The following is a 13,706-nucleotide window of genomic DNA, read 5'->3' as shown; positions in this document are numbered from 1 at the left end:
GTATCTTAACAGGCCTTCCATTACTAAGTTACAAAGGATCACCCTTAGGGCAGCTTTGAATACCGCACTTACCCAAACAGCAAAAAGGGAAATATTATTCGCAAAGCAGAGATTATTTGAATATGGCGACAAGCCTGGCAGATACCTAGCATACCTTACTCGAAAGAAAAAGGCTCCTCAAGCCATTACGTTCATTAGAAAAAGTGCTGGTACCCTAACTTGTGATTGTAAAAATGAACAATCCAGCATTTAGAAAGTTATATTATGAACTGTGTAAATCGCAGGACTGTGAGGATAGAATTGAGAAGATGGAATCAAGATGGAATCCTTCTTTAAAAATTTGGCCCTTCCGGGCTTAACCTCGGAGCAGGTGTCAATCTTGAATGCCTTCTTGACAACTCAGGAAGTACTCGGTTAGGCAGCTTCAGAGTGGCAAAATGCCTGAACCAGACAGATTCCAGGTTGAGTTCGATAAAGAATTTATAGGGGAACTGGCCAGGCCACTCATGAATAGGTATAATTATTCACATAGTCAGGGCTGCCACTCACCTTCGTTGAGAGAAGCAAACATCTCTCTTATTCTTAAAAAGGGAAAGGTCCCAGAAGATTGCTCATCATATAGACCCATATCCTTACTAAACGTGGATTTCAAAATTCTTTCTAACATGTTAGCATTAAGATTGGAGACGGTCTTACCAAACATCATAAAAGAGGACCAGACGGGGTTTATAAAGGGCCGCAGGTCAACTAATAATATCAGAAGGGTCTTAAATAAGATATAAGCCTGTCAACAGGGAACAATGCCGGGTTTAGCTGTCTCCTTGGACGCAGAGAAGGCATTTGATCAGATAGAATGGCCATATCTTTTTTATACACTGGAAAGGTTCGGTGTCAGAGAGGTATTTACTAAATGGGTTTCAGTATTATATAATGATCCCAAAGCAGCAGTGATCACCAATGATTTAAGTTCGGATAGCTTTAGTATCGGCAGGGGTTGTCGTCATGAATGTCCTCTTTCACCATTATTGTTCACGCTAGTGATTGAACCATTGGCGGAAGCTATACGAACTGACCCTAATACAATGGCTCCGAGGGTTGGATTAGGCAAACATAAAATCGCTCTATGTGCAGATGATGTCCTCCTCTTCTTAAGTGATCCTTTGATATCCGTGCTCCGTCTAATCCAAGTGATCAATTTATTTGGGATGTTCTCAGGCTATAAAATTAATTTTGTGAAATCTGAGGCCATGCCGTTGGGAGGTCTTGCCAGTGTATTCAATTTACTGAATGGATCTTGCTTTACCTTTCGGTGGTCACTAAAAGGTTTTCTGTTCTTAGGTATTTTTATCACCCCAGTATTTGGTCAGCTGTATAAAGCTAATTTTGTGCACCTGTTAAAGAAAATAAGTCAGGACTTTCAACGCTGGGGAGATCTCCCAATATCCTGGTTAGGCAGAGTAGGTAAAAACAAGGACTGCAGAGATGCTGGAAACCAGGTTCTAGATTAGAGTGGTGCTAGAAAAGCAGAGCAGTTCAGGCAGCATCCGAGGAGCAGGAAAAACGACGTTTCGGGCAAAAGCCCTTCATCAGGAATAGAGGCAGAGTACATGCAGGGTGGAGAGATAAATGAGAGGAGGGTGGGGAGAAAGTAGCATAGAGTACAATAGGTGAATGGAGGTGGGGATGGAGGTGATAGGTCAGGGAGGAGGGTGGGGGAAGGTAGCAAAGAGTTGCAGTGGGAGAGGGACTCCCTGAGATTCTTGTCGAGGAGGAAAACCTCTTCAAGGCAGATATCCTTGCAAGAGGATTCGCAGTAGGGTTAAAATCAACTAGGTAAAAACAAGGACTGCAGATGCTGGAAACCAGATTCTAGATTAGAGTGGTGCTGGAAATGCACAGCAGTTCAGGCAGCATCTGAGGAGTAGGTAGCCCCAGTTAAGATGAATATTCTACCTCGTTTTCTATATCCTATGAGAATACTCCCCCTGATGCTGCCGAGACAGGCATTGCGTACGTTCTACGACTGGCTCGGTTCCTTTATTTGGAATCATAGACGGCCCCTTATCAAATTAGAAAAGCTGCAGCTCCCACAAACAAGAGGAGGACTGGACTTTCCAGATTTTACGAGGTATCAATTAAGCTCCTTATTATCTTATTTAGCTGATTGGGTCTCTTGTGACCCACAATCAATCTGGTTAGATATTGAGACCTCCCAAGCAAAATGTCCCCTCATCAATCTTTTATATATGGACAAGCTAAGAGCTATTATGGACTATTGTGAAAACCCTATTATATTGAATACAATTAAAGCCTGGAGGATAATGCGACAAGATGAGGGTAACCTGCAAAAAACCTTCCCTTATACTCCTATAGTGGGAGCACCGGAATTTCAGCCAGGGATGACAGATACTACATTTAAAACTTGGAAGTTCAGAGGTATCTCCTGCTTGGGAGACTTGTTCAATGGGGAGGTTATGATGTCCTTTGAGCAGTTGCACCAGACGTTTGGACTGCCTAACAGGGACCTTTTTCGATATTTCCAAATACAAGATTATATACAAAAGAAGACCACACTGATAATTAATCCCTACAAATTGGATAGGGAAAGGAGAGTGCTTTCGCCGATGGGATCCCCCTCGGTTAGTACTCTTTATCACTCATTATACAATAAAGTATCCAAGGACATGGAACGATTATTTAAAACCTGGAATCAAGAATTAGGGTTGGAAGTCTCATTAGAAATGTGGGAGGACATCTGGGAAAATGCCAGAAAGATCTCTATTTGTTATAGAACTCAGGCTATTCAATTAAAGGTACTCCACAGGGTTCATATGGCACCTGAACGACTCACAAAATTCAAGGCAGGAGCATCCCCAATGTTCCCTAAATGTAAAGTAGAAGTTGGCGCTCTCATGCATTGTCTATGGACATGCCATAAAATCCGTAGATATTGGGACAGAGTAACGAATGCCTTGACAGAGATCTTGAGTATAGAGATTAGATTGGATCCAATGTTCCTGCCTTTGGGCTCTTCAGATTTTTCCTCCCTGGATATGTACAGGAGGAAATTATTTACCATTCTTTCTTTCTGTGCAGGGAAAAATATTTTAGTGAATTGGGTAGTTGATGGCCCTCCAGGACTTTCAAACTGGCACAGGTTAGTCATGGAATATATTCTCCTTGACTTCCTCACAAATATGGTGCACCAAAAAATGGAATTATTCTATAAAACATGGCAGCTCTTTTTGAACTACATCGACATAGATATTCCAGCCATACTGTCCAGGGCTTTTGTCTAGCTGTGGTAATGGTTCTGGCTGTTTCAGGGGCCACGGGAGGAGGAATCCCGTATAAATACAGGTTTTATTATGATTTGAGGTAAATCTATTTTGAGCATGTATCTAGTTATTTCATTGTTTATTTCTGGTAATGTATGATATTCGATTTTATGTTTTGGCTGTTTGTAGGATAGATTAGTAGTTAGTTGGTTTTTTCTTTTTCCTTTTTTTGGTTTTTATATTTTCTTATTTATTTAATTTTATATTGATGTTTATACTTGTTTGTATTAGTTTTGTAATTTTGTAAAAAATCTTAAAAATTTTCTTTTTTCATAAAAATACCTATATAAAAAAAATTTTACCTCGAGCTTCGGAACCCTCCATTTCTGTTTTCAGCAGCAGGAAGAGTGTGAGCTTGGACCATAGACTTGCTGGGAAAAGTGAATCACTAATTTAAATCTTTACATCTGACATTGGAGAGCAGAGGTTTCTAGGAAGAAGGGACTTTTTTTTTCTCCCTCAGCTATATCAGTGATGTTTTCTAAACCAGAGACCCTACCGTTGTAGGGCCTCCCACCCATCACCTCCTCTAACCTTAGACACGAGGGACACATCAGGTAAGCTTCTCTTCTTTTTTTACTTTCTGACAAGGGGACTAGTAGGGATGGCAGTGCAGGGAGAGAAACATTCCTCCTGCATGATGTTTGTGGTGAGAAACGTCGTTAATGTCCCATCCAAGTACATCTGTAGGAAGTGCACCCAACTCTTGCTCCTCCAAGACCGCGTTACGGAACTGGAGCGGGAGCTGGATGAACCTCAGATCATTTGGGAGACAGAGTCTATGATAGATAAGAGTTACGGGGAAGTAGTTTCTCCTAAGCATGAAGAAAGCTGGGTAACTGTTAGAAGGGGGAAAAAAAAGTCAGTGCAAGGATCCCTTGCAGTCATTCCCCTGCAAAACAAATATACTGTTTTGGATACTGTTGGGGCGGCTGACTTACTAGGGGCAGGTCTCTGGCACAGAAGGGAAAGGGGGAGAGTGTTAGTCATTGGCGACTCAATAGTTAGAGGGGCAGGTAGAAAGTTTGTTGGGAACAAAAGAAACTCACTGTGGGTGTGCTGCCTCCCAGGTGCCATGGTCCGTGATGTATTAGATCATGTCTTTGGGGTCCTAAGGGGAGAGAGTGACCATCCCCAAGTCGTGGTCCACATAGGTACCAACGACATAGGTAAAAAGAGGGATAGGAATGTAAGGCAGGATTTCAGGGGGCTAGGGTGGAAGCTGAGAGCTACCATAAACAAAGTTGTTATCTCTAGTTTGTTACCTGTGCCACGTGATAGCAAGGTGAGGACTAGGGAGAGATAACAGCTGGACACGTGGCTGCAGGAATAGTGCTGGAAGGAGGGCTTCGGGTATATGGATAATTGGGGCTTATTCTGGGATAGATGGGACCTCTACAAACAGGGCGGTCTTCACTTGAACCAGAGGGATACAAACTTCCTGGGTGGGAAATTTGCTAGTGCTATTCGAGTGGGTTTAAACTAACTCAACAGGGGGATGGGAACTTGTGGTGTAATTCCAGCACACAAGAGGATGAGAGTAGGGAGAGCATGGACAGGATTTCACGGTCACAGGAATGTGCTGACAGAGGGCAAGTTGGTTCAACGCCAGGTGTATCCGGAATAAGGTAGGTGAGCTTGCAGCATGGATAGGTACCTGGGACTTCAATGTTGTGGCTATTTCGGAGACATGGATAGAACAGGGTGAGGAATGGATGTTGCAGGTTCAAGGGTTTAGATCTTTCATTAAGATCAGGGAAGGTGGTAAAAGAGGGGGAGATGTGGCTTTGTTAGTCAAGGACAGTATAACGTTAGCTGAAAGAACCTTTGATAAGGACTCGTCTACGGAGGTGGTATGGGCTGAGGTTCGAAACAGGAGGAGAGGTCACACTGCTGGGAGTTTTTTTATAGGCCTCTGCAAAGTTCCAGTGATGTGGAGAGGATTGGCAAAACGATTCTGGGTAGGAGTGAAAGGAACAGGGTGGTCATTATGGGGGACTTTAACTTCCCCAACATTGACTGGAAATGCTTTAACTCTAGTACGTCAGATGGATCAATTTTTGTCCAATGTGTGCAGGAGGGTTTCCTGACACGGTATGTCAAAGGACCGACAAGAGGGAAGGTCAAATTGGATCTTGTACTTGGTAATGAACTGGGCCAGGTGTTTGATTTAGTGGTAGGTGAGCACTTTGGAGAGAGTGACCATAATTTGGTTATGTTTAGTTTAGCGATGGAAATGGATAGGTACATGCTACAGGGCAAGATTTATAGATGGGGGAAAGGCAATTATAATGCAATTAGACAAGACTTAGGAGGCATAGAATGGGGTAGCAAAATGCAAGGGATGGGGCAGTTGAAATTGGAGCTGGTTTAAGGAACAGATACTGCGTGTCCTTGATAGTTATGTCCCTGTTAGGCAGAGAGGAAGTGATAAGGTAAGGGAACCGTGGTTTACTAAAGAAATTGTATCTCTTAAGTGGAAGAAGGAGGCTTATGTGACATTGAGACGAGATGGTTCAGATGAGGCAATGGAGAGTAACAGATTAGCTCGGAAGAATTTAAAGAGAGAGTTAAGAAGAGCAAGGATGGGACATGAGCAGTCTTTAGCAGGTAGAATAAAGGAGAACCCTAAAGCTTTCTATAGATATGTGAGGAATAAAAGGAATAGGGCCAGTCAAAGACAGAAGTGGGAAGTTGTGTGTGGAGCCTGTGGAGATCGGAGGGTGAATATTTCTTATCTATTTTCATTCAGGAAAAGGCGAATATTGTAGAGGAGAAGAATGAGGTATGGGCTATCAGCCTAGAAAGGATTGAGGTTAGTAAGGAGGAGGTGTTATCAATTCTAGAAGGTGTGAAAGTAGATAAGTCCCCTGGGCCAGATGGGATTTATCAGAGTATACTCTGGGAAACTAGGTAGGAGATGGCGGAGCCTTTGACCTTGATCTTTGAGTCATCATTGTCTACAGGTTTAGTACCAGACAACTGGAGGATTGTAAACAGTGTGCCCTTGTTCAAGAAGGGCAATAAAGATGACCCAGATAATTATAGACCAGTGAGCCTTACGACTGTTGTAGGAAAAATTTTGGAATGGATTATAAGAGATAGGATTTATAATCATTTAGCAAGCAACAATTTGATTGGAGATAGTCAACATGGTTTTGTCAAGGGCAGGTCATGTCTCACAAACCTCATGGAGTTTTTTGAGAAAGTGACCAAGCATATGGATGAGGGTAGGGCAGTTGATGTGGTGTTCGTGGACTTCAGTAAAGCCTTTGTAAAGGCTCCACGTGGTAGGCTACGGAAAAATGCGGAGTAATGGGATTGAGGGTGATTTAGCAGTTTGGATTAGAAACTGGCTTTCTGTAAGAAGGCAGTGAGTGGTTGATGGAAAATATTCAGCCTGGAGTCCGGTTAGTAGTGGTGTGCCACAGGGATTTGTTTTAGGACCACTGCTGTCATTTTTATAAATGACTTGGACGCAGGCATAGGTGGATGGGTTAGTAAGTTAGCTGTTGACACTAAAGCTGGTGGAGTGGTGGACAGTATGGAAGAATGTTGCAGGGGGACTTGTATAAACTGCAGAATTGGGTTGAGAGGGGGCAAATGGAGTTCAAAGCAGATAAATGTGAGGTGATTCCGTTTGGGGAGAATAACAGGAAGTCAGAATACTAGGTCAATGGAAAGATACTGGGTAGTGTGGATGTGCAGAGGGATCTTGGTGTCCATGTACATAGATCCATGAAAGTTGCCACCCAGGTTGATAGTTCTGGTAAAAAGGCATATGGTGTGTTAGGTTTTATTGGTATTGGTATTGGGTTCCGGAGCCATGATGTCATGCTGCAACTGTACAAAATGCTAGTGTGACCTCACTTGGAATATTGTGTGCGTTCTGGTCGCCCCCATTACAAGGAGGATGTGGAAGCATTAGAAAAGGTGCAGAGGAAATTTACCAGGATGTTGCCTGGTCTGGAGGCAAGGTCTTATGAGGAAAGGCTGAGGGACTTGGGTGTGCTCTCATTGGAGAGAAGAATGCTAAGCGGGGATTTAATGGAGACATGCAAGATGATCAGAGGATTAGATAGTTGGACAGTAAGAGTCTTTTTCCTAGGATGATGATGTTGGTTTGTACGAAGGGGTATAGCTGCAAATTGAGGGGTGATAGATTTAAGACAGATGTCAGAGGCAGGTTCTTTACTCAGAGTGGTAAGGGTGTGGAATGCCCTGCCTGCCAGTATAGTTAACTCAGCCACATTAGGGGCATTTAACCAGTCCTTGGATAAGAATATGGATGATGATGGGATAGTGTAGGGGAATGGGCTTAGATTAGTTCACAGGTCTATGCAACATTGAGGGCCGAAGGACCTGTTCTGCGCTGTATTGTCCTAAAGTGTACCTGTCAACATATTGAAATCAATGATTTAAGGGATTACTGGTGACACAAATGTGAAATTGGCCTCAGAAAGCAGGAACTTGTAATAAGCAGTTGCTATTGATGTAATTGTCAGAAGACTCAGATGCGACATGATATAAAAAAGTGTGTATTTTTTATTCTGGAGTGCAGTGTCTGAAATAGTGGTCATGAATTGGAGGTGCATGTGTTGGACTGGGGTGTACAAAGTTAAAAATCACATACCACAGGGTTTTAGTCCAACAGATTTATTTTGAAGTACAGGTTTTCAGAGCGCTGATCCTTCATCAGGTAGCTTGTGGGAACACTTCAGCAGTCAAGGACATTCGACCTCAGATCTTTGGGTGACTGTCCTCCAAGATGGTCTTCAAGATACACAACAATGCAGAATCGTTGAGCAGAGACTGATAGCCAAGTTTGGTACCCATGAGGACGGCCTCAACTTGGATTTTGGGTTCATGTCACGCTATAGGTGACCCCAGTACATTCTGCACTCACTCAGACCCTCTCTCATACACATGCTCTCAGACACACACACTTATGCACGCTTCCTCGCACAGACATTTACTCTGTCACACTCTCATGCACACACTATTAAAAACAAACACACACCCTCTCCCTCCCTCACACACACAAACATAAACACAAAAATCTACACTTGATTTTGTTCAAAAAGCACACAATCTGCAGTCAGTCAGTCCATGTGACATTTTATAAATTCCTACTTTGGATAGAGAACCAGTCTGACTCAAGGTTGGGATACAGACAGACTTTAACCTCACACCTTTAATGCATTGTCTAAGCTGAGATGACACTTTTTAAAATACTGATAAAACCTTAAGTTATCTCGGGGCTGTGACTTGAAAGAAGTTCTGGGATTTATATATGAATCAATCCAAACCTGCATCCCCATTTTAAGTGATTAAAGACTTAACAGCAATCTAGGTTTGTTCAATTCGGCGCATCAGTTGTATGACACTTTGATTTTTTACTATAAATTCTGTTTCCAATGATACTGCCCCTGACGAAGGAGTGGTACTCCGAAAGCTTGTACTTTCAAATAAACTTTTTGGGTGAGAACCTGGTATTGTGTGATTTTAAACTTTGAAATAGTGGTGGAAGCAGATTTAGAGATAACTTTCAAAGGAACTAGAAACATACTTTAAAAGTTTGCACAACTATGGGGCAAGATTAGGGACATTTGAAAAGTATTTTAAAAGAGCTGCCATAGGCATTATAGCTTAAATGCTCACCTTTATGCTGTATCATTTGGTGATGCTAATAAACCAAATGATGAATATTCTTTAATATTTGAAGGGACTATTGCTTTTAGTGTTCCTGCTATTTCTGAGCCCAAAATGTTTCAATGTCAAGTAGTTATTTTTACCTTGGGTAAGGGTTTGTCAGAAAGGAAAATGAATTTCATACAGAGGTAAAAATATTAAAAATCAAAAACCAAGACTTAACATCAAGGAGAAAATTGTTGAGGATCCAGAAGATAACATCCTTGCCTTTCAGCACTGAAAGATGCATGCAGAAGTCCATGACAGAACATCAGTAGGTTATCTAGGTTGAAACAAAAATAGAAATTGCTGGCAAAACTCAGCAGGTCAAGCACATCTGTGGGAAAAAAAAGTAAAGTTGATGTTCCGAGTCTGGTGACTCTTCGTCAGAACTGTTAACATCTAGGAAAAAGTATTTATGCTGAAGATGAAGTTGGGTGTGGGAGAGAAAGGAGAGAAAAGTGGATAGGTGGAGATGGAGCCCAGAGAGAAAGCGTGAGGAAAGGAGTAGGTAAACAAAGTGATTATGGATAGCAGGCCAGGACCCTAGAAAAGCTGAATAAGTGATATTATGGGTGTGGAGGAGAGAGGAGAGACTAAATGAGCTGTACTAAAAGCAATCCGCATAGTGATAATGGGTCTTGAAGTAGGTGAGAATTGGTTATTGTGCTAATAGCAACCCTCTCATAACAGGATCTGGTGTGAAGTTGATCCGGTGTGAATTAGGGTCTAAAGTTGAATCCTGGAGACTGCAGCGTCTCCAAGTGGAAAATGAGATATCGTTCTTTGACCTTGCACTGAGATTCACTGGAGCACTGCAGTAGGCCTGCGACAGACATGCTGGTGTTCGGCCATGGCGCATGTATTTCAGTTGCAGACAACTAGAAGCTCTGGATCATTTTTGCAGACAGAAGGCTGATGTGCTGTGAGGTAAAAACAATGACTGCAGATGCTGGAAACCAGATTCTGGATCAGTGGTGCTGGAAGAGCACAGCAGTTCAGGCAGCATCCAACGAGCAGCGAAATCGACGTTTCGGGCAAAAGCCCTTCATCAGGAATCCTGATGAAGGGCTTTTGCCCGAAACATCGATTTCGCTGCTCGTTGGATGCTGCCTGAACTGCTGTGCTCTTCCAGCACCAGCACCACTGAAGCAGTCACCCAATCTACGTTTTGTCTCTCCAATGTAGATGAGACCACACTGAACAGCAAATACAGTAGACTAGATTAAATGAAGGGCATTCCTGATGAAGGGCTTTTGCCCGAAATGTCGACTCTCCTGCTCCTCAGATGCAGCCTGACCTGTTGTGCTTTTCCAGCACCACACTCTTGACACTAGATTGAATGAAGTACAGGTAAATCACTGCTTCACTGGAAGGGAGGTTTGGGGCCTTGGATGCTGAGCAGGGAGGAGGTAAATGGGCAGGTTTAACCTGTGATTAAATGGGAATGGGGTGTGAATAGGGATTGGCGTTTGACACTTGCTCATCATTGCTACATCATTGTGAGTGCTACATCATTGCAGGTTCCATTTTTCAAAAGAAAAGTGAAATTGACACACCATTAGAAAATTTAGATGCATGCAAAATGTTACATGACAATGTATCAAATGTTGCAGGAAGTTCTGTCTCCTCATTCCCCACTCAATGTGTGTTACCAAAATAGATTACCCCACTATTTATCTTAATTTTTATTAGTGGGACTGTGTATAAAATAGCAACAACTTTTCTTTAGTGAATCATAAATTCTGCTTCAAAAGCAAAGATTCATGCTAGACATTTGGTGGACAATACCTTACTTTTCTATTGTAGTCATTGTGTATAAGAACCATTCCCCACAATATCAATATCAGGCAGATACAGGTAGATAAGATATGTTTATTGGTACATACCCATCAGTGCGACGTTCAGTATCATTTAAAACATGCGTCATCCTAAAACAGAAATCCAATTTCCAGTGCTTTCATACATGTAACTGCAAAGCTATTATAAATTATTTTGGGAGGTACTGAGTGAAGTAAACCATATCATGAACGTGTTCCTGTTGACTGGCAAGAAATAAAACAGCAAATACAACAATTCCTATATTACGGGAGTGACTCCTGAAATAATTCACAGAAACAAATCTCACTTAATGCCTCTACAATTCAAGTTTCCTGCATATTTTCCTATGAATAATTCTCAGTCTTTACAGGCAGTTTATTCACCATCACATTCAATTCAAAATTATACCCAATATAAAATCTTTAAAATACATTTCACAATCCAAAGGAAAATGTTTAAGCAGATGCTGTTCTTTGAAATTATGACGCATTAAGTATATGGCAGTAAAGGTTCTTCAAAATTAAGGCACTAACAGGACATTATTCCTGTTAAAGTGTCTTGAGCAGAATAATTTATCTTTTAAAACAGTGCACAATTTATCTGTTAAGTTAATGTTGTCCACCATCTGATAGGAATCCATTTGCAAATGTAAGGCAATATATTTATAAAATTACAAAATATGTGTACCCCAGTAAAGTTACAATCCTGATTGTTTTACTTTCCTTATGCTTCTGTTATTTCTAGCTGTTATTTCACCATTAGAAAATTCATGAATAGTGAACCACTATGGCTTAGCAAAAATGCATAGATCAAGAGTGAAACACTGTTCGTTTTTTTCTCAGTTCTACACATTTTCATTTGAAGCATTTAGAACAGTAAAATTCCTAAGTACTTATATGAGGAGTTCACCAAACTTTGTCGTCTTAAACACAAAGGACTTTAGGCCTGTAGGTCTCTCAACAGAGCTACAATGAAGGCATGAATAGTTTGAAGAAATAACAGATTCAAGACATCATTGATCTTCTCAAGCATTTTACACCATCTTCAAAGTAGTTCCATCTTGTCCCCTTCTTGTACTTTCAGTACTTTGATTCCACGCCTTCCCTCCAAAATAGCATGAAATTATTCCCGCAAGTGCAACTGCCCTATCCCTTACTTATTTAAATGATACAATAATGAAAGCTCAGTGAGCTATTCCACAATGATCTATCTTGGTGTTCAACTGATTACAGGAAAACAAAACAGCATCTTATTTATAGCTATGCTTTATCCATTGCAATTGTAAAAAAAACTATGATAATGTGGGTAACACACAGTGAATAGTCTTCTGTATAATTAGATCACAGCAGGAATGGGGAACTGTGGAATGGAGGCAAGAGTTAAACAAAAATTGCAACCCTGACATTTGCAATGTTTGCATTGGAAGGAATTGAATCCGTTTTGCACTACTTTGTGACCTTCAAAAAGCTGGTTTCTTAAAGAATCTTGGACCCTATTCCTCTGGAGGTTAGCTGAAATATGAAACAAAAATCAAGGTCAGCAGAACGTTGACATCTACTTGAACACAGTAGCTAAAATATGAAAAGAAAAATCTGCCATAAGCAGCAAAGAGTTAAGAAAATAATGCATTTTATTTGAACAGCAGAATAATCGATTATGTCTCTCAATTTGGATCCTTTGATTAGCAGTTTTAATTATTATTTCCAGGTAATTGCAAAAGGAATGCATAGTTTTTTTCTTCTGTAATATTTTGTGTCTCAATCTGTCCAATTTAGATCTTTTTGTTCCGTTCTAGACTTCTTGTAACTGGCAACTCTGTAGTATCTTACAGTTGTGGCAGGAATACCAGGAATTCTACTGTTTAATGTGCAACAGGGCATCACTGGATGATCAGCTTCTTAAATACTTTAAATGGAAGAATTAAGGATGAGCAATTAATGCTGGTTTTGCCAGCAACATCCACATTTACTTGAATAATTTTTTTAAAATATCTATTTCATCAGCAATGCCTGTTACGTCCATTTTACCTCCAAAACTTTTCTTTTAATTCTTTACATCACACTAATAGGAACCCTTAGGAAGTAGCGACCATAATATGGTAGAGTTCAGTCTGGAGTTTGAAAGGGAGAAGGCAAAATCGGATGTAATGGTGTTACAGTTGAATAAAGGTAATTATGAGGGCATGAGAGAGGAACTGACTAAAATAGACTGGAAGCAGAGGCTAACCGGGAAGACAGTAGAGCAAAAATGGCAGGAGTTTGTAGGTATAATTGAGGACACTGTACAGAGGTTCATTCCCAAGAAAAGAAAGATTAACCGGGGAGGGATTAGACAACCTTGGCTGACAAAGGAAGTCAGGAAATGTATTAAAGAAAAAGAGAGATCCTATAAAGTGGCTAAGAACAGTGGGAAATCAGAAGATTGGGAAGGATACAAAAGCAAACAGAGGACAACAAAGAGTGTAATAAGAAATGAGAGCATCAAATATGAAGGTAGGCTAGCCAGTAATATTAAAAATAATAGTAAAAGTTTCTTTCAGTACATAAGAAACAAACGACAGGCAAAAGTAGACATTGGGCCACTTCAAACTGATGCAGGAAGCCTAGTAATGGGAGATAAGGAAATAGCAGGAGAACTTAACAAGTACATTGCGTCAGTTTTCACAGTGGAAGACAGGAGTCATATCCCAAAAATTAAAGGATGTCACGGGGCTGAGTTGAGTATGGCTGCCATTACGAAAGAGATAGTGCTAGAAAAATTAAAAAGTCTTAAAATTGATAAATCTCCTGGCCCCGATGGGATACAACCTAGAGTTCTGAGAGAGGTGGCTGAGGAAATAGCAGAGGCATTGATTGA

The 13,706-nt window shown here is 41.0% G+C and overlaps 1 protein-coding gene across 1 annotated transcript in view; it reads right to left on the bottom strand.

Moving 5' to 3' along the window:
- Positions 1-10,886: 10,886 nt before the first annotated feature.
- Positions 10,887-13,706, bottom strand: part of rock1 (Rho-associated, coiled-coil containing protein kinase 1) — a 205,992-nt gene continuing 203,172 nt past the window's right edge. Inside the window, exon 33 of the mRNA XM_043688241.1 lies at positions 10,887-12,361. Within this exon, the coding sequence (XP_043544176.1) occupies positions 12,358-12,361 (4 nt within the window). The 3' untranslated portion in view covers positions 10,887-12,357. The remainder of the gene's footprint in view (positions 12,362-13,706) is intronic.

This window comes from Chiloscyllium plagiosum, chromosome 4 (genome assembly GCF_004010195.1).
Source record: "Chiloscyllium plagiosum isolate BGI_BamShark_2017 chromosome 4, ASM401019v2, whole genome shotgun sequence".
In the NCBI taxonomy this organism is placed as follows: Eukaryota; Metazoa; Chordata; class Chondrichthyes; order Orectolobiformes; family Hemiscylliidae; genus Chiloscyllium; species Chiloscyllium plagiosum.
This window is presented reverse-complemented; position numbering and strand designations above follow the sequence as displayed.